Source organism: Bos javanicus, chromosome 7, assembly GCF_032452875.1.
Source record: "Bos javanicus breed banteng chromosome 7, ARS-OSU_banteng_1.0, whole genome shotgun sequence".
In the NCBI taxonomy this organism is placed as follows: Eukaryota; Metazoa; Chordata; class Mammalia; order Artiodactyla; family Bovidae; genus Bos; species Bos javanicus.
Window position 1 is genome coordinate 42,768,309 of NC_083874.1, and position 20,262 is coordinate 42,788,570.

At 57.1% G+C, this 20,262-nt stretch overlaps 2 protein-coding genes and 1 non-coding gene across 10 annotated transcripts; 2 read left to right on the forward strand and 1 right to left on the reverse strand.

Annotated features, from left to right (window-relative positions):
- The first annotated feature begins 2,099 nt into the window (after positions 1–2,099).
- TRNAE-UUC (transfer RNA glutamic acid (anticodon UUC)) lies at positions 2,100–2,172 on the forward strand. The gene has a single exon. It is a non-coding gene; the product is annotated as a tRNA-Glu (tRNA).
- A 5,156-nt stretch (positions 2,173–7,328) lies between these two features.
- FGF22 (fibroblast growth factor 22) lies at positions 7,329–10,857 on the forward strand. Its single transcript, XM_061423269.1, has 3 exons — positions 7,329–7,672; positions 9,711–9,814; positions 9,912–10,857. The coding sequence occupies exons 1-3, from the start codon at positions 7,459–7,461 to the stop codon at positions 10,104–10,106; spliced, it is 513 nt and encodes a 170-aa protein (XP_061279253.1). The 5' UTR covers positions 7,329–7,458; the 3' UTR covers positions 10,107–10,857.
- A 344-nt stretch (positions 10,858–11,201) lies between these two features.
- On the reverse strand, positions 11,202–19,337 carry RNF126 (ring finger protein 126). Of its 8 annotated transcripts, none has more exons than XM_061423264.1 (9): positions 19,178–19,336; positions 14,197–14,255; positions 13,985–14,051; positions 13,648–13,859; positions 12,874–12,942; positions 12,733–12,802; positions 12,193–12,286; positions 11,946–12,061; positions 11,202–11,857 (listed from the first exon to the last, which is right to left on the reverse strand). In XM_061423264.1, the coding sequence occupies exons 1-9, from the start codon at positions 19,250–19,252 to the stop codon at positions 11,711–11,713; spliced, it is 909 nt and encodes a 302-aa protein (XP_061279248.1). In that variant the 5' UTR covers positions 19,253–19,336; the 3' UTR covers positions 11,202–11,710. The 8 variants fall into 8 exon arrangements, with proteins under 8 accessions (XP_061279248.1, XP_061279246.1, XP_061279245.1 ...); XM_061423262.1 differs by having other exon boundaries at positions 13,648–13,892; positions 19,178–19,335; XM_061423261.1 differs by lacking the exon at positions 19,178–19,336 and adding an exon at positions 17,042–17,945 and having other exon boundaries at positions 12,870–12,942.
- Between the last annotated feature and the right edge of the window lie 925 nt (positions 19,338–20,262).

A 20,262-nucleotide genomic window follows, 5' to 3' on the forward strand; every position in this document is an offset into this window, starting at 1 on the left:
ATGTTTTCAACAGATGGCAGCGTCCTCTGGAACCCACCCATTCCACCCCAATATGCCCTGGGGGGCCGTGACCTCAGAAGTGACTCACACCTGGGGTTGCCTTCCTGGTCTTGAGCGGGGTATGCTGAGTCAGCTGGACCCCCCCACTCCCTGAGACCTAAAGACAGCCGCTTACATCCCCACAGGCTGGCAGTACAAGGAGCCTGGGCTGGAAGCCAAGACTTCTGAATTCTTTTGCCTCAGTTTTCTCTTCTGTTCACTGGGACATCACATGCCCTAAAGCAGTGTCTCCTCACAAGCCAGCTCTTCTCTCAGTTTCTGCCTCTCAGTTGCACTCAGGTTCTGAGTGGGGTGGTCTCTCTTGGTGCCACCTGTGTGTCATCATATCATGGCTCGCAGGCTGGGGTCCTGCTGCTCTGAGACCTTGTCACGTGGTCTCTTCTCTTTGTATTTCTTCTTCAGCTGTCAGTGAGTCAGTGTGTGGCTCTGGTTTTCCACTCCTGATGGGGATATCACGTTTCCTTGTAAAACTGAATCAAGAAAATATGAATAACCCATGAGACAGGTGGAGACAGATGCCCTTAAGAGAGGGACGTGGTGTCCAGATGTTGTGGCTTAGGCAAGACTACATTTCAGAAGCTGTTCATGTATGCCAGCGAACATACTAAAGAGATGCCAAAACATCTCACCCAGATCAAACAAAGAGATGCTCAGATGAGTTTAGGCTGTGGCACTCTCTATGAGACTTCAGAAGTGTTGAAAGGAAGGAGAGGGATAACTTGGGAGATTAGAATTGACATATACACACTGCTATATATAAAATAGATAACTGAGAGGTCCCTGGTGGTCCCAGAAATCTTCCTGCCAGTGTAGGGGACATGGATTTGATTCCTGGTTGGGGAAGATCCCTTGAGCAACTAAGCCCATCTGCCACTTTGGGCTATTGAGCCTCTGCTCTGTAGCCTGTGCTCTGCAACAAGAGAAGCTACCATGATGAGAAGCCCGCACGCCACCACAGAGTAGCTCCACTTCCAGCAACAAAGAGCCAGCAGAGTTAAAAAAGAAAAAAAAAAAGGGGGATAACTAATGGGACTTCTCTGGAGGTTTAGAGGTTAACGTTTCAAGTTTCCACTGCAGGAGGCATGTGTTCGATCCCCAATAGGGGAATAAGATCCACATGCTGCACAGCATGGCCAAAAAGGTAAAAATAGTTTTAAAATAAATAATGAATAACTAAAATAGATAACTAATAAGGACCTACTGCATAGCTCAGGGAACTCTACTCAATACTCTGTAATGACCTATATGGGAAAAGAATGTAAAAAAGAGTGGATGTGTGTATACATATAACCAATTCACTTTGCTGTACAGTAGAAACTAACACAATATTGTAAATCAACTACACTTCAATAAACAATTAATTAAAAAATGAAGACGTGTTGAGAAAGGCAAGGGCAACTCTCTAGATGGAAGGGTATGGCATCACATTCTCTGGGCCACTGTAACAAATGACCACAAACTTGGTATTTCAAACAACAGATATGTCTTTTCTCATATTTCTGAAGACAAGACATTCAGAACTAGCATCACTGGGATGAAATGAGGGTGTGGGCAAAGCCGTGACTTGTTCGGAGGTGCCCGGGGAAGGTCCTTCCTGCTTCTTCCAGCTTCTGGGGCCCCAGGCATCCTGAGCTGGTGGCCGCCTCCCTCCAGCCTCTGCCTTTTTTGTCACTGGCCTCTGCTCTGAGTCTGTGTCTCTCATAAGGATACTTGCAGCTGCATTTAGGGCCCCTGAGGACGATCTCCTTGTCTGAAGACCTTAATTTAATGGCAGCTGCCAAGACTCTTTCCAAATAAGGTCAAATCCACAGGTTCCGGGGGTTAGAATGTAGACGCGTCTTTGTGGATCTTTATTCATTCAGTCACAGAGACAAAGGGGAAGGGAGGGCCCTGCATGTGCCCCACCTGGATTTAGGATGAGAAAAAAAGGTGCTGGAGGATGTCACAGTGACAAGAGGGGACACTGGAGCATAGATGAGGGATGACGTTGCAGCCTGGCTTCTGTGGAGGACCTCAGGATTCAAGGCTCATTTGGGAATTCCCTGGTGGTCCAGTGGTTAGGACTTGGCTCTTTCACTGCAGAGGGCCCAGGTTCAATCCCTGGTCAGGGAACTAAAATCTCACAAGCTGTGCAGCCTGACCAAAAGGAAAAAAAAAAAAAAAGCAAAACAATTGAACCAATAGACTTAAGGGTGAAGCAGCCAAATGTCGGAGGCTGCCTCTTGAACAGCCATGTACATAAACAGACCACAGGTGTATATTTTTCCTGGTAAAGCATGGAACACTGCACACATCAAAAATACAGTTCAATTAATTTTCCAGAACACAGGGTGTTCCAGAGAAGACCCAACCCCTGAAATCCTCTCACACCCCCCATCACTGCCCTCAAGGATGACACCCTTTGGACAGTTCTCACGGTGGGTGGGTTGGTTTTCCAGACTGTCCCACAGACAGACCTCTGCTGTGTCCAACTGCTTCTTGTTCTGAAAGTCATCCACGTTGTTGTGTGTTCAGGGCGTTACTCTTTTTTCATGGCTGCATAGTGTGATTTTGCTGCAGTGTATATACCCATCCTCCAGCTGATGGAAATAAATAATATGAAAGAATTGAGAACTCCCAAAACAGGGCGTTCATTGTGCTGCTCTCGTAACTTGTCCATAGGCTTGACGTCTTCCAGAAAAGCACAGCAACACACCACTGTACCCTGCTGGGATGGCTGCAGTCAAAACCATGGCCCATAACAGCTGCCAGTGAAGAGGTGGGGACACTGGAGCCCTTGTGCACAGCTGGTGAGACTGTAAGATGGGGCAGCTGCTGTGGAATAAGGCCCTCAAAAAGCCAACCAGGGACTTTGTTGGTGGTCCAGTGGTTGAGAATCTGCCTTCCAATGCAGGGGATATGGGTTTGATCCCTGCTTAGGGAACTAAGACCTCACATGCTGCAGGGCAACAAGGCCTGTGTGCCACCACTAGAGAAGCCTGCCTGCCACAACTAAGACCCTAGGTAGGCAAATAAATTAATCATTTAATTTTTAAAAAAGAAGCCAACCACAGAATCACCATATGACCCAGCAGCTCCACTCCTGGGTACCTGCATGAGAGAAATGGAGACTTGTGTTCACACATAAACTTGTACATGAATGTCCACAGCAGCACAATTCACAACAGCCAAAATGTGGAAACAACCTCAAATCCATCTATAGATGATCGACAGAATATGGTCCCTTCACACAGGGAGCATCACTTGGTCATGAAAAGAAGAGATGCCCTGACACTCACTACCACATGGATGGACTTTGAGAACATGATGCTCAGTGAGAGAAGCGGACATAGAAGGACACACAGGGTGTGATTCCACTCATGGGAAATGTCCGGAACAGGTAGATCCACAGACAGAGAAATTGGGTTGTCAGGGGCTGCGAGAGGGGGTGGGAGTGCTGCTGATGAGGCCAGGGCTTCTCTTTGGGAGATGGAATGTTCTGGAATTAGAGCTAAGCATTGACAACTCTGTGCTAAAAGCACTAATTGCAGTTTCCTGGGTGATGTGTGAACTCTATCTCAGTGATGCTGTTGTTAGAAGCACCTGGAGCACAGCTGTCTTTCCAGGCATGTTCCCCCCAACCCTGGTCACACAGAGTCCTGGATCTTGTCCTCCTGGCAGGTTGGGGTTGGGACAGTCTAGGAAGGGAAGACCAAGCTCCTGGTGGGCCGGGACTGAAGGTGTCATTCGGAGGACCAGCAAGGTCATGGACTATCTCATCCATCCTTCTGGCCTGCCTCTCCTGCCCTATCTTCCAGAGGAGGAGCCAAGACTTGGGAGGGTGATGCCCGTGGGCAAATCCCTCTGAGTATGAGGATACGGGCTGAGCGGGACCCCCATCTCAGTCCTGGGTGTCTGTCACACCCCCGCATGATCCTACTAGGCAGGATGAGAAGTGGGGGAGCCCCAGAGCCACCAGGGAGGCATGTTGGCCATGCATCTGGCTGGACTGGTTGCCCCCCAGAAGTCCATTAGGGCAGGCTTGTGCTACTTAAATGTGCCTTCTGTAGCTGTGGCCGTAGGAATGAGGCACCGGAAGCTGAAAGGCAGGGCTCTGAGCCCAGGCATGTGTCCTGTGTGGGGCTTGGGGGAAGGCCCTGCCCTGCTTGGGCCTCAGTTTCCCTGCTTGGCAATGTTGCTGTTTGGCTGAGTCTGTGAAGCTTTACTGCACTCACCTCATGGTGCCCAAGGCTCCAGGTGTGTCTGTACATGACAAGCAGGTGTGGGTGTAATTGAGGTAGCCCCATTCCTACCCCCTTGGACGGGCAAAGCCAGATGCTAGGGATGGGCGCTGGCCTTGGTCAGCATCCCTGTTCCCATTGGCTGGCCTTGGACACGCCTACCTCTCCATCCTCCTGTCAGCCACCTTCCTGCCCAAATACCTCTGCTCACAGTATCCTTCAAATAGTTCACCTGCTCCTCACATTTCCCAGGGCCAACCTCTCAGTGGAACTCCAGCCACCAGCCTGGCTCTCAGGAAGCTCCAGTTGGAAGGGTAGACTGACCCCCGCTCCTGTACTTCTGGGCATGGCCACCCAGTCCAGGGGTCTGGGTAACATGGACAGACATTTGGGCCAGAACTTCCATCCCAACCTTCGGCCCCTGGGCAGCTCTCTGTCTCCTGTTTTTCTGCCCAATTTTTCCATCTCTCTGTCTCTCTCATACTGTCTCTGTCTTACCCATTTCTATCCCAACTGACTCTGTCTCTCCTTGTAGCTTTATCTCTTGTCTCTCTGTCTCTCCCTCTCAGTCTCATGTCTCTGACTGTCTCTCTGTCTGTCTCTCTCTGTTTCTGGCTCTCTCTCTCTTTTCTAACCTTTTTTTTGACAAATTGAAGTGTAGTTAATTTACAATGTTGTGGACTTCCCTAGTCAAGAGAGGACACCAGTTCAATCCCTGGTAGGGGAAGAATCCACATGCCATGGGGCAACTAAGCCCATGCACCTCACCGCAACTCCAGAGTACCCCTCACTCGCTGCAACTAGAGAAAGTCTGTGTGCAGCAACAAAGACCCAGCACAGCCAAAAAGAAATATATGAATTTTTTTACAACGTTGTGTTAGTTTCACATGTATAGCAAAGTGATTTGGTTATACATACATATTCCTTTTCAGATTATTTTCCTTTATGCTGCTCCTTCTTAGTCGCTCTGTCTGTGTTCGACTCTTTGTGACCCCATGGACGCATGGCGCCCTCCAGGCTCCTCTATTCATAGGGATTCTCCAGGCAAGAATACTGGATGGGTTGCCATGCCCTCCTCCAGGGCATCTTCCGAACCCAGGTCTCCCGCATTGCAGGTGGATTCTTCACCGTCTGAGCCACCAGGGAAGTCCAAGAATACTGGAGTGGGTAGGTTATTATTCAGATCAGATCTGTCGCTCAGTCATGTCCGACTCTTTGCAAGCCCATGAATCGCAGCACGCCAGGCCTCCCTGTCCATCACCAACTCCCGGAGTTCACTCAGACTCACGTCCATCGAGTCAGTGATGCCATCCAGCCATCTCATCCTCTGTCGTCCCCTTCTCCTCCTGCCCCCAATCCCTCCCAGCATCAGAGTCTTTTCCAATGAGTCAACTCTTCGCATGAGGTGGCCAAAATACTGGAGTTTCAGCTTTAGCATCATTCCTTCCAAAGAAATCCCAGGGCTGATCTCCTTCAGAATGGACTGGTTGGATCTCCTTGCAGTCCAAGGGACTCTCAAGAGTCTTCTCCAACACCACAGTTCAAAGGCATCAATTCTTCAGCGCTCAGCCTTCTTCACAGTCCAACTCTCAGATCCATACATGACCACAGAAAAAACCATAGCCTTGACTAGACGAACCTTTGTCGGCAAAGTAATGTCTCTGCTTTTGAAAATGCTATCTAGGTTGGTCATAACTTTCCTTCCAAGGAGTAAGCATCTTTTAATTTCATGGCTGCAGTCACCATCTGCAGTGATTTTGAAGCCCCAAAAAATAAAGTCTGACACTGTTTCCACTGTTTCCCCATCTATTTCCCATGAAGTGGTGGGACTGGATGCCATGATCTTTGTTTTCTGAATGTTGAGCTTTAAGCCAACTTTTCCACTTTCACCTTCATCAAGAGGCTTTTGAGTTCCTCTTCACTTTCTGCCATAAGGGTGGTGTCATGTGCATATCTGAGGTTATTGATATTTCTCCCTGCAATCTTGATTCCAGCTTGTGTTTCCTCCAGTCCAGCGTTTCTCATGATGTACTCTGCATATAAGTTAAATAAACAGGGTGACAATATACAGCCTTGATGAATTCCTTTTCCTATTTGGAACCAGTCTGTTGTTCCATGTCCAGTTCTAACTGTTGCTTCCTGACCTGCATACAAATTTCTCAAGAGACAGATCAGGTGTTCTGGTATTTCCATCTCTTTCAGAATTTTTCACAGTTTATTGTGATCCACACAGTCAAAGGCTTTGGCATAGTCAATAAAGCAGAAATAGATGTTTTTCTGGAACTCTCTTGCTTTTTCCATGATCCAGTGGATGTTGGTAATTTGATCTCTGTTCCTCTGCCTTTTCTAAAACCAGCTTGAACATCAGGAAGTTCACGGTTCACATATTGCTGAAGCCTGGCTTGGAGAATTTTGAGCATTACTTTACTAGCATGTGAGATGAGTGCAATTCTGCGGTAGTTTGAGCATTCTTTGGCATTGCCTTTCTTTGGGATTGGAATGAAAACTGACCTTTTCCAGTCCTGTGGTCACTGCTGAGTTTTCCAAATTTGCTGGCATATTGAGTGCAGAACTTTCACAGCATCATCTTTCAGGATTTGGAATAGCTCAACTGGAATTCCATCACCTCCACTAGCTTTGTTCGTAGTGATGCTTTCTAAGGCCCACTTAACTTCACATTCCAGGATATTTATTAGTACAAGATAATGAACGTAGTTCCCTACACCGTTGGCTCTGTCTTTATGTCTCTCTGTCTCTGACTCCCTGTGGGTCTCTGCACTCTACCTCTTTAACACTCACACGCCCGCAGTCCGTTCAGACCAATCTGGTGACTCAAGGAGAAGCACCGCTCTCCCCGCCCCGCAAGACAAACACGCGCAGTGACCGCAGGGTTTTCCTCAATCTGCCGGGGCCGCCCACCCTCCCAACTCCAGAGGCGTAGTTGTTCCGCCGTCTGCGGCTCTGGCCCCGCCCCTGAGGAGCCGCGTTGGTCGGCCCCCGGACCACAGCCCCGCCCCGCATACTGACCCGCCCCCTCTGGAGCTGGCCCCGCCCCCGAGGCTTCCAATTGGCCTGCGTGGGGCGGCCGGGTCGGTTGCTCGGCTCGCTGATCTCGCAATGGCAGAGCCGCGGATGCTCGCGGGGAGGCGAGAACGGGCAGCGAGTTGGGCGCGTGGCCATGCGCGGCCGCCTATGGCTGGGCCTGGTGTGGCTATTGCTGGCACGGGCGCCCGGCACCGCGGGGACACTAAACACTCCGCGGAGACCGCGCAGCTACCCGCACCTGGAGGGCGACGTGCGTTGGCGGCGTCTCTTCTCTTCCACCCACTTCTTCCTGCTCGTGGACCCCAGCGGCCGCGTGCAAGGCACCCGCTGGCGCGACAACCCTGACAGTGAGTAGCCGGGGCCGCTGCCCGGGGGCGGGGGACAGGGCAGATAGGCGGACAAAGGCAAATAGCAAAGGCAGGGCAGGGCAGCAGGGATGTGACACCAGCTCAGGTTCTATGCACAGTTCTCGTTCCTTCTCTCACTTGAGGGAGGTTCTGGAGGCTCCTTCGGCTGCGTGGTGGCGGCCAAGTCATTTCCCGTCTGGGGCCTCAGTTTCCTCAACTATAAAATGGGCCCAACCCACTTGGAAGGAGGGTTGAACAGTTGAGGTCAAGGTCATGGGGGAAGCTCCCACCTCCAGGCCTGGCTCAGCAGCAGAAGGGTCTCAGAGAGATAGTTGAGGTTGGGACCACGAGGGCTCCAAAGAGGAAGGGGAGGGGAAGCTGGGACTCCGGGAAGAGCCTCCATGGGCCCAGCACATAATGAGGTGAGGGTAGAGTTGAGTCTGAACTCTGAACTCCCCACGCTGCAAAACCAAACTCAGGGCCCTTCTGAGTTGGGGTCCCCTCTATGTCTTCCTGGACACCCACTTGGCAGATGAGGAACTAAGGCACAGAGAGGGCCTGGGGTGGGAGGTGGGGGTATGGAGCTGGGGCTCTACAGTGCCCAGAACCTCACTGAGTTGGTGTCACATCCCTGCTGCCCTGACCAGGAAACACTCACTAAGTATTTGTGGAATGTATGAGGTAAGAGGAGATGAAGGGGCAAAGAAAGAGAAGGAGGAGATTGGCAATAAAAGGGAGGCTAGGGCGGTCAATGACCCCAGGCCTGTCTCAGTCTCCCTGCAGCTCTGAGACTGGGCAGAGTGGGAGTGGGGGAGCTGAGGCAGTGCTGGCCACTGCCTGAATCACCTCCATTAGGGCAGATAATCACCTTGCCCTTCCCAGTTGCTTTCATCTGGGGCTCTCAAGGCCCTCATTAGTCTCACCAGACGAGGGCAAGGACAGGGGCACTGGCTGGGCCGGTCGCTCAGTGGTGGGCATGGCCAGGCATGGTGGCCCTGGGCTGGGGGTGAAGTCTGGCTCTGCTGGATGGCTTAGGACAGTCACTGCTTCTCTCTGAGCCTTGGTTTCCCCACCTGGAACTGGGTGTCTCACCCAAAAAACAGCTGGTGCAAATGTCCTGTGGGACATGGGGTGAGTGCCCCATCACCAAAGGCATCCAAGTCCAGGCTGAACACCAGAGGGCAGGGCTTTGACTCCAGATTAGGCCCCCGTGCCTGGGTGGGGCTCAGAGTGTGAGCTGGGGCTTGTCCCCCAACCCTGCTCCACTGGACAGGAAACATCAGCTCAGATGGGGCAGGGCTCCCCTAGGGTCACCCATCCAGCAACAGGGCCTGAGAAACTGGCTCTGCCACTTCTCAGGCCTCAGTTTCCCCACCTGGGAAGTGGGCATAGTTAGCACCTTTCTCCTGGAGCTGTGTGTGGGCTTGGTGGGATACAATGCCTGGCATACAGTTAACACTCAAGCAGTGTTAGAGGTAGTGTTGATCTGAACACCTTGTGCCCCACCCCCAGGCCGTTGGCTGGGCGGTGTCTCCCCTGTAAAGACATGGGCCTGGCTAGCCAAGCTGTCACCATCAGATATGGTAACAGCACTGTGGGGACTGTGGGCAAGGCCCGCGGGGCCTGTGCTCACTGCCAGGGGTCTATATCTGTCACAGAGGCACTCACCTCCTCTGACTTGGTTTTATCACCCCTGACTAACAGGTTCCCCGCTACTGCAAAGCTTGGGGATGATCTCCACTGGCCTCCAGAGAAAGGCCTTACTCCTTCCCCACTGATTCCCACCCCTACCACCTCCCCTGCCCCGCCCCCGGGCTTGGAGTACTCTTTCCCCCACCCGTCAGTCCCACAGCTTCAGGACCTGCATGGCCCCTGGTGCGTCCCCACGCCCAGCACAGGGCCAGGCACACAGGAGGTACTTGGGAAATGTTTCCAATGGGGAATGTTTCCCACGTGAATGAATGAACAGAGAGAGCGGGTGGGGGGGGAGTAGGGAAGTGGGGAGTGGGGCGGGCCCTGACAGAGCCCCTCCCTGCAGGCGTCCTGGAGATCCGATCCATCCGTGTGGGCGTCGTGGTGCTCAAGGCGGTGCACAGTGGCTTCTACGTGGCCATGAACCGCCTTGGCAGACTCTATGGGTCGGTGAGTGGAAGTGCACAGGGCGGTCGGGGGTGCGCGCAGAAGTGTGCGGGGGCGTGTTCGGGGGCGTGTCCAGGGCCGCTCACCGCCCACCCCGCAGCGGTTCTGCGCTGCGCACTGCAGGTTCCGGGAGCGAATCGAGGAGAACGGCTACAACACCTACGCGTCAGTCCGCTGGCGCCACCAAGGCCGGCCTATGTTCCTGGCTCTGGACGGTCGGGGCGCCCCGAGGCTCGGGGGCCGCACACAGCGACACCACCCGTCCACGCTCTTCCTGCCCGTCCTGGTCTCCTGAGTCCCAGAGTCAGTGACGCCTGGTCCGAGATTTCGGGAGACGCGTGAGGCTGGGGAAGGCGGGGTTTGGGGCGAGCCCGTGTCCAGTTACTCACTGGTTTCACCTGCATTGAGCACCTGCTCTACTGGGCACTGGGAACACCACCAGACTCCACAGATGTGGCCCCGCGCTCAGAGAGACTGAGTTGGAGGGGAGGTGGACAGTGAGCTGAGCAGGGGTGTAAGAAATCCAGCCACAAGCTGGGGGCCAGGGAGGCTTCAACAAAGGCACCGGTCAGGCTGGAGATGGGGAGGCAAACATGCCAGGGTGGGAACCTACTGGGGTGTTTGAGGCAGCAAGGAGGTGGGGAGGCTGGGGGCTGGGGTACACTGATGCCATGGACTGGCAGGGCCTGGTCCCAGGGCCCATGGACATGTCACCTCATGGGGCATAGGGGACTTTGCAGGTGGGATTAAGGTCCCTGAGATGGGGACAACCCTGGATCCTCCGGGAGGCCCAGTGTCATCACAGGGTCCTTATAAGAGGGAGGTGGGAGGGTCAGAGGCAGAGGAGATGCTGCGCTGCTGGCTGTGAGGATGGAGGGACGGGCTGTGAGCCAGGGACGTGGCACCTCTAGAAACTGGAAAAGTGGGGAGTCGGTACTCCCTTGGAGCCTCGGGAGGGACTAGCCCTGCCCACACCTGGATTTAGCCTTCTAAGACCCAAATTGTGACCCCAAGACTGAAGTTGATAAACATGTTGTTTTAAGCCATCAAGTTTGGTGATTTGTCACAGCCATCCTTGCAGACCCACACACACTGGCCTCAGAGCCCCTTATAAGGTGTGCAGCCCCTTGGGGTGTGCAGGCCAAGGGGGGGTCCCAAGTCAGCTTCCTGGGGGCTGAGCTCCCCCAGGGGGGACAGGGGTGGAGCCAGGAGGTGGGGGGAGGCTCCCACCCCTCCCAGTGGCTATTTCCACTTAAAAGACCAATTTGGGGGGCACTCCCATGGGGTACAGGCTGGACACTCACCCACAGAGGGAGCAGAGTGATCCTGCTGTGGACAGACTGGGCCCCAGGCTGCACCGACGCACACAAGGAATACGCCGACCACCGGCTTCTTTCTAAGTAGGTGTATTTTTAAATAGCTTTCAAGATACACATATTTTCTCCTTTAAAAAATGTCTGTCAGAGCAGTCTTGTCCTTGTTTTGCTGGTTATCCTGGTGTCCCAGGCCCCAGTGTTCAGGGTGGGGAGCAGGGCCTGTCCACGCAGCCAGGACCCCAGCCGAGTGGCTCCACCCCGTCTCTCCACAGATCATGCAGGGCCGCGAGTGAGCTCAAACGTCCATTTATTTCAAAGCAGTAATAATTTAAAATTATAAAAACCTTTCCGCTGTTGAACATGTAGAGGGTGAGGTCAGAGACAAAGGGGAGGGAAGGTGGGACGCCCGGGCAGTGTGTGCGGGCGCCCGGCCCAGCCGGGTTGTCCCTGGGGAGGCCGAGCTCCCTCCGCAGCCTGGAAGGGTGGGTCCTCCGAGCCTCCTCCACGGCGGGCCCGGTGGCGCTGCAGTCCGTGGGCGCGTGGGCTGTCTGCTGTTGCCCTGGGGGCTGGTTAGCCAGTTTGCTCAGGAGCTGCTGGCCGGGTTCTCATTGCCAGGTGAGCTGGAGGACGAGGAGGAGGAGGAGGAGAAGCTCACCCCAGCCAGGCCCGGGGGGTCAGTGGCCGTGTTCTGTCCTGTGAGGCTTTTTCGGCAGACGGGGCAGCTGTCGTGCTTCGCCAAGACAGAGAGGAGAGGGAACAGTTCAGAGGCAGCGGGGGTGAGGGGTGAGGGGGATTGTCCCCGCCGGCCCACCACTCACCTGCTCCAGCCAGGGCACGATGCAGCCATCGTGGAAGAGGTGGTTGCAGGGCAGCTGCCGCACATGCTCACCCAGCCCATAGTCATCCTTGCACACGGGGCACTCCAGCCCCGAGCCTGCAAGGCAGGAGTGCGTCTCTCAGGGCAGCTCCCCTGCAGCCCTGCCCAAGGTGTCCCAGGGAGGAGGGGTCACTGGCCCAAGCCCAAGCCCAACCCCCCACCCCACCGCTGACCCCTGGGGCTCGTACCAACGTGCTCCTCAGTCACGGGCACAGTGGGGAGGGCCTGGATTTTCTCTTTGTCTGCGGGTGGGGGACCCGTGTTTTCAAACTGATTGAGGAGCTGAAAGACAAGAGGCCAGAGAGCAGGTGGGCTGGTGGGGCCCCTCGCCCCACGGGGCTATGAAATGCAAGGCGGGGTTACCTGCAAAAGCACCGAGGCCCAGTTTGTCCTGGCCTGACCCTGAGGGGTCAGAGATCAGCTGCCCCAGGAGGCCCAGCCCTGGGCTTCTGCCCACTCTTCTGCTCATCACCACCTTGTAGCCAGGGCTGGTAGCCACCCCAGGGACACCACAGCCCCTTCCTAGGGCCAGGGTGGCTTCCAAGTCCTCACGTGGCTACAACCAGGGGGCAGGCACCGGTGACAGAATATGCAGCAGAAGGCCCCAAGGTGGCTACAGCCCCGCCTCATGAGTGCCACCCAAGACACAGACACGGGAGACACTCTGTCCTCCTGGGCCCAGCCTGTAGGGTTGTGGTCCCCACACCAGCTGAGCAAGGCCCTTGTACCTGCGTGATGATGGCGTCCAGGCCGTTGGCCCCCCAGGCGTAGTCCATCGGGTTTGAATGCAGGACGCCCCTGGGCAGAGAAGGCTGGGGTTCAAGTGGCAGAGGGGTGGGCCGGGCACAGGGGGCCCCTCCCCTACTCACCAGGGGCCCAGGCCCAGGTTGGGGATGGTGGCCGGGGTGATGATGCCGTTGACCAGCTGCTGGATGATCCTGGAACAGAGTGGCCAGACCCATGGTTAGCGCCCTTATGAGGAGGGGCCAGTGTAGGGGGCCTCGACTCTCAACTGGTGAGAAAAAGCCCAAACACAAGGGTGCTGGGGTAGAGGTCTCCTTGAGGCCTGGACAGTGCCGGTTGATACACAGTTGCATCCACCCCCATTTTGCAACCAAGAAGGAGTGCCATGGGGGGGCCTAGGGGGGGACCAGGAGCTCTGGAGTCAGCCCTGTTCCTCACAGCGGCCCTGAAACATGCCAGCCGAGGTCACAGTGAGTCAGGCCATGTCCTGAGCTGGACTAGCCTCGGCCTGCCTGCAATCAAGCTCCATCTACAAAGATCCACAGGACGCTCAGCCCTGTGTCCCGTGGAGCTAGGACGGGCCTTCTAGGTCTTCCCATCCTGTCCTCAGGACCCTGCACGCAGAAGGGGTAAGGACACTGGATACTGCCGTTTGCCTGTGCCCTGGGGCGGAGGCCTCTCTCTGAAGGACGCTGAGGGGCACACAGTGGGCACACGGCCTCTCAGCCAAACTGGACCCACAGGGGACCCACCCTGCCTGGAGGACGGCCCCTGAGCCAGCACCCACGCCTTGTGCCCACAGCACCTCCTGAAAGGACAGCTGGTTGCTCTGCCCAAGCGGGTGGGGTGGGCTGGACGCCCCCAGCCCCCCGCCCGCGGCCACCCCCGGGCCCCCTCACCCTTCCAGCGTGGGGACGCCTTCGTGCCGGCCGGTGGCCCGCCGCGCAGTGAGGCGGGCGCGGGGCTGCCGGGCGCCGTACCGGTGCCGGGAGTGCTGCTCTCGCTCCCGCCGGCTCTCGGGGTCCCTGCTATCATCAGCCTGTGCCCCAGGGGGGAACGTGGGGATCTCGAAGCTGTCGTCAAAGATGCCGAAAGCAAAGTGCCCATAGCCCTGCGGCAGCGTGAACAGGGGCTGGTCCACATTCTGCAGAGAGGAGGGCCATCATCATGGGAGAGGGGCCAGGGCTGGGCGGGAGGTGGGCAGCCCTCACAGGGAGCGGGGAGGCTGCCTCTCACCTCGAACGGTTGCTGCCGGCTCTGGTCCGCAGAGGCTGTGGAGGGGGCTGAACCATTCTCTGCACTCCTGAGGACAGTCACCATTAGCAGCAGGAGCACCCCACCCCAGACAGATGGCCAGAGGGTCAGATGAAGGCGGACCCCCTCCACCCCTGACCCAGGTCCAGCCAGTGCACCCTTGGGCTGAGGGTCCATGAGGGGGGTAGCCTTACCTGGTCTCTTCCGGAAGCTCCTCGATAAACCCAGACTCGCATCTTGGGCAGATGTAATCCTGGGGAGGACAGGGCAGGCAAGCATGATCTCAGGGCAAGGCGGTGTGTGTGTGTGTGTGTATGACTCATCTCAAGGGCCCAGGTGGGAACCTGCTAGCTCCAGCCGTGTGGCCCCAGGCAGGGCTGGTACACTGACTTCCTCGCCCACATGGTGGGCCGTGACCTTGGAAGTTACATCACCAACCTCCCACGTCCCTGAGTCCATCAGCCTGTGCTCCCCACAGTGACAGAAGTCACAGTTTCAGGGCCTCCACTTAGCCACGTGGCCTGATGAAGGCTCTGACAAAGCCTGCAGCAAAGGGCCAGCTGACACGGGTCCAGGGAAGTTTCCCAACTTGGGGGACCTGAGAATGTTCCCTAACACCTCCACACCCATACAAGTATAAAGGAGGAGAGTGACTAGGAGAGTGACTAGTGGGGCTCCAGGACCACCTGGGCCTCAGAGACCAACTCCCAGGAAGGCAGCCACCGAGGGTGGGAGGCATACCCAGGCAGAGGAACCGGCCTGCAGAACATTCTGGACTGCCTGAGGTGTGGCCTGTGACCCCAGGCTGGACAGCCAGCAGGCAGACTGTGATGTCTCCAGTCAGCAGAGAGGTGGCTCTGCCCCTCAGGGACAGGGAGCCTGAGCACCAAATCCACTAGTTGGGCCTGGAACTGGCTCAGGTCCACATGTGTTCTAAGGCTGCAAGCGTGAGGTGCTTCCACTGAGGCCGCCCACGGTCCCAGTTCCCAGGAGCCTGGGGCACCGATGGCTGGGCCACCCTCTGTAGGGAACAATATGGAGGTGTGTGGGGTGTGGCCTGCCCTGAAGATGCTGGGGGCCAGGCACCTGTCAGGAAGGCGGGACCCCCACCTGCTCCACTGCAGAGAGCAAAGGGGCTAGGGAATCAAAGGACACCTCCTGAGCCAGGCGGGAGGGTAGGCCAGAGCTGCACATGTCCCGGGGACCTGTGTCCAGATGTGTAATGAACTCTTAGGATTCAACAACAAAAGACAAACATCCCAGTTAGAAAATGGCCAGAAGTTCAGAACAGCATTTCTTCAAAGACAGACAGGTGGCAATGAGCCAAGAAGGGATGTACACGTAGTCTGCCAACAGGGAAACGCAAACCAAAACCAGCGGGACACACTCCACATGCACCCAGATGGCTGGACCCACAGAGCTGACAGGGACCACTGTGGGAGGCGGTGCAGAAATTGGAACCCCCACACGCAGGTGGACTATGAAATGGGGCAGTGTCCTCAGCAAACAGTCATGGTCACCCCATGACCCTGCAATTGCCCCACCAGGCACCCACCAGGGTGACAGAGACAGGTCCACACAGAAACCCACATGCACAGCAGCCAAACATAACCACATGTCCCTCCACCCCCGGGAGCATCACTCAGACAAGGAAAGGAAAGCCCTGACACTTGCTACCATGTGGACGGACCCTGAGAACACGGTGCTCATTGAGAGAAGTAGACACAGAACACACAGAGCGTGATTCCACTGATGGGAAACATCCAGAACAGGCAGATCCACAGACAGAGTGGGATCCTGGTTGTCAAGGACCAAGAAGGTGACTGCTGATGGGGATGGGGCTTCTTGTTGAGTGACCAAATGTCCTGGACGAGGACACTGGTGATGGCCGGCTGCAAGACCTGAGCTTTAAGTGGGTGGGACATGTGGCACTGAAACTGTGAACCAGGAACAGCAGGACAGCAGCCCTCTGCCCTCCTGAGCAGGGGCATGGGGCCCAGGGGAGGCTCCCCCAGGGAGTGCCCACCATAGCTGTCACTGGCATGGGGTTTCCAGGGCTGTCACTCAGCCTGTTGTTTACTTCAACATTTCATAGGCCAAGAAACGCAGTCACTGGAGGCTCTGTGCTTGGTAGCCAAGGTTCTTGCCCTCTCCAGGAGCCCGCAGGGGGAGGGCAATGGATAGGGGCAAACGTGGCTGCAGTTGAGTCTGAGCTGACTGAGGTGAGGAAGCTGGGAACCTTCTGGCCTGGGTCAACAGGAAGGCCCAGAACCTCCCTGAAGCCTGGCGGAACCCCCGTGAGAAAACTCTCTCTTCCGGGCACCCTTCCCAGGCCTGCACCCTGCCCTGGGCAAGCCTGGGAGAGCCAGGGCGGGGTGAGCAACACGCCCACTGGAGATAGGGTGTCTGTCCTCCACCCCTGAGGCTCACTGCTGCTCCTGGGGCCTGAGAGAGCCAATCACCATGCCATCCTCAGGGGTCCCTGTGTTCCCCGAGCCCCAGCACAGCCCAGACCGGCCATCTCAGGGCCTAGGCCTCTCCCTGTCCTGGGTCCCCACAGCCTGAGCTGGTATCTACCTGGCTTGCCCCCTCTCGGAAGCTGGGTCCCGGCTGCAAGCCTCCATCTCCTCTGCAAATGGAGGGTAGCCTCAACCCCAGGCTCTGGAATTGGCCCCTGAGCCACAGTGACCTGGTTTCAGGGAGGCCCCAGACTCTGCTGCACATGCAGAAGGTCCAGACCTGGGTCTTCAATGCTCCCTCCTCCAGAGGCCACACATCCCAGAAATTTAATTACCTCACCGTAACAGAAATGGGGACACCCTGGGATGGAATGATCACCCCCAACAGGACAGAGTCTATATACCTTGGCAGGGCCCTAGCTCGTGTGCACCTATCCCCAGCTGACAGCTTCTCTCCTGAGGAGACCAGGGTGAACACTCCCTCATTATTACCATGGCAACAGCGGCCCACAGGACAGACCATGCACTCCATTCACTCAGCACTTGCTCCCTGCAGTAGGCCCTTGGAGACAGACCTCACCTTTCATGCCACATGCAGACCCCAGGTTCCTGGCCAGGTGAGTGTCGGGGAATGGGGGACATTGAGGTGGGAGCTGGAGAGATGCTGGCCTTAACACTGAGCTGGCAGGGGGACCAGCCTGCGCCCCAGGGGCTCCGTGCAGAGGAAGGACCTTCTCTCTTCACCCTGACGGCTCTCCGAGGTGGCCTGTTCGACGGAACAGAGCTTGTTCCCATCCCCCCGACCCTGCTCAGGGACACTTCTGAGAGGAATCAGGGGTGTCCATAGGACAGCAGACAGAACCATGACCGCCACCAGTCAGGCCACCAGGAGCCTGGCCCGTGGATGTCCCAGATCCACCTCATCCCCGGTACTCCTGTTTCCTGGGGGATCGAGTCTGGGCCTGTGCGCCCGAGCAGAGGCCTCTGAGCTGGCCGGCCTGCCTGGTTCCTGCTCCCACACGCCCATTCCAGGCAGGCACCCGCCCTTCCGGGGCATCCTGGCCCCCTTGTGCCGGCACTCTTGAGCACAGGGGTGCCCTCGCCAACCCATCTGATGGGCGAGGAGAATGAGGCAGAGTCTCGTGGCTGCAGGGAGAAACCCCGGGAGCAGAGGGCCTGCAGCCACCCGAGTCTCACTGCCCCACTGGGGCAGGGGGAGGTGGGAGGGGTGCTGCTGGCGGGAGCCTCCCACTGTCACCAGGTTAAGAGCCCACCTCCCTACCCTCATGAACACCAAATGCACCCCTACTCATAAACAGACACCTGTCTACAGGACCCCGTCAAACCCCTCCCAAACCCACAAATCAGTCCCCTTGCCTCCAATATTTGCTCCTAACAGAATTTACCAACATTCCAACAAATCAAATATTTGCCAATCATTTGCTCAGCATTGGCTCCCTGTAAACTCTGAGAGCAAAGGTCATGGCTACCTTGTCACCACTGGATCCTGTGACTAGAAAGGCCCTCGCCAGCTCAGTGTCCACAGACTGTCCACAGAGATCAGGATCCTTCTGGTCCGAGACTACATGGCCAGGATCCGGCCGCGTGCTGGCCCTGGGAAGGGAGGCCAGAACAGCTAACTACACAGACTACTTGGCCCCGGGCTGCCGATGGCTGTGGACAGGTCACTCTGGGGTAAGCCCAAGGCCCAGGGCCTGTCCGGGGCTCACACCAGCTGCAAGGGGCTCCCTGCAGCTCACCTAGGCTAGAGGGCTGTCCCACCAACCCGACCGTTCCTGCCAGTGGAGAAAACCAGACCCAGAGCTGGGGCGCACAGGAAGCCGGAAGAGGCAGAAGCAGTACGTCTTCCGGGAGGCTGGAGTGGGGGAGTCGGACAAGTCTCGGCCCCCCGAGTCTGCTCGCTCACCGAGGTTTCCATTTATCTGCCGGCCCTCATCCCCTTGCCTCTGGAAGCCACACCACCCTTCCCTTATCTTACACTCTCCTCCTGGGTCCAGGCACCCGTCTCCATTCCAGCTCACTCTCCTCTGTGGCTGGGATAATGCCCACGACTCCTACTAACTCCCCCAGGGAAGTCCACAGCAAGAAAGGCAGGGATGGGAATCTGGTTCTTAAATCAGCCAAAAGACCAAGGAGAGCTGGTGCTCAATCAATCGTCACCACCCACAGCCCCTTTCCCTGGCCCCCCACATCGCCCTCTTCCTGCTCCTCCTGAGCTGGCCGAGCGGCAAATGCCACGAGCGGAGCCGGCCAGGAGTGCCGTCCCTTCTAGCCTTCCTCCCAGTCGGCGGGGGAGGGTCGGCCAAGCGGGGGACACCGACCCCATCCCGGACCTACCCACTCGGAACTTCCGGGCTGAGGGGCCTGGAAACCGAGCCTTTCACGAGCAGCTGTCCCGTGGCCTCCACCCGGACGAGAGCACAGGGCCCACCTGGGTCCAGACCCCGGGCCCCGGAAGGCGCAAGAACGCCGGCTCGGGCCGCCGTCGGGCCCGGGAGAGCTACGGCTCTCTCCCACGAGGCGCCCGCAGCGCTGACCGCGCTCGGGGCCGACTCCGCTCCCTCCCGGTCATCGGCCTCGCTGCGCCACCAGGGCCGCCGCTTCCGGGCCCTCCGCAGGGACCTCAGTTTCCCCGTCCGTGCCAACTCGCCTCGGGCCAAGGCAGTGGCCCCCGCCCGCCCGGCCTGGGCCTCACCGGCAGGCGCGGCACGATCTCGACTGAGCAGCAGTGGCAGAAGTACCGTCCGGGCTGCGGCGACGCCTCGGCCATGGCCACCGCCGCCTCCTCCGCGCCGCCCGCCCCCCGCGCGGCGCCCGCCGCCGGCCGTTTGCTGCTCCCTCGCCGGCCGACGAGCCCGCGCACGCTCACGCACGGCACGCACAGCACGCACGGCGTGAGGAGGGGAAGGGCAGCGGAAACGGGACAGGCACCGCGCGAGGCGGGCGGTGGCTCGGGTGACGGTGGCCGCCGAGGAGCAAACTAGGAGCGGAGCTGGGCGGGGGTGGGGCCATGGGCGGGGCCTTGCTGGGCGGTTGCCTGCCGTAGCAACCTGGATCAGGGCCTGAGGTGGGTTGGAGGCGGGCCCGGCTCGAAGGCTAAGGGGAAGGCCGAGGGCGGGGGTGGGGCGGGGTGGGGCCAAGCCCCTCCTCTTCTACAAATCTGCTACCAGCTCCCACCCCGACCCCCCTAGTTCCTTCATTATTTCTTCTATTGCCAAGACCCACCTGTTTGGAAATCAGTCCTGAATATTCATTGGAAGGATTGATGCTGAAGCTGAAACTCTTAATACTTTGGCCACCTGATGCAAAGAACCGACTCGTTGGAAAAGACCCTGATGAAAGATTGAAGGCGGGAGGAGAAGGGGATGACAGAGGATGAGATGGTTGGATGGCATCAACGACGCAAGATTGAAGGCGGGAGAAGGGGATGACAGAGGATGAGATGGTTGAATGGCATCAACGACGCAATGGATATGAGTTTGAGCAGGCTTCGGCAGCTGGTGATGGATAGGGAAGCCTGGTGTGCTGCAGTCCATGGGGTCGCAAAAAGTCGGACAAGACTGAGCGACGATTGAGCGACTGAACCGAGTGACTGACTTACCTGTTTCTCACTTCTCTGTCCTCACTGCTCCTGGGATGCTCCAGTGCGCTCTCACCTCCAGGCGTTTGCACGGGCTGTAACCTTGCCCTGGTGCACCGTTGCCTAGATACCCACATGGCTTTCTTCCCCCACACCTTTCAAGTCTGTTCAAATGTCCACCTATTGAGGCATGTTCCGCA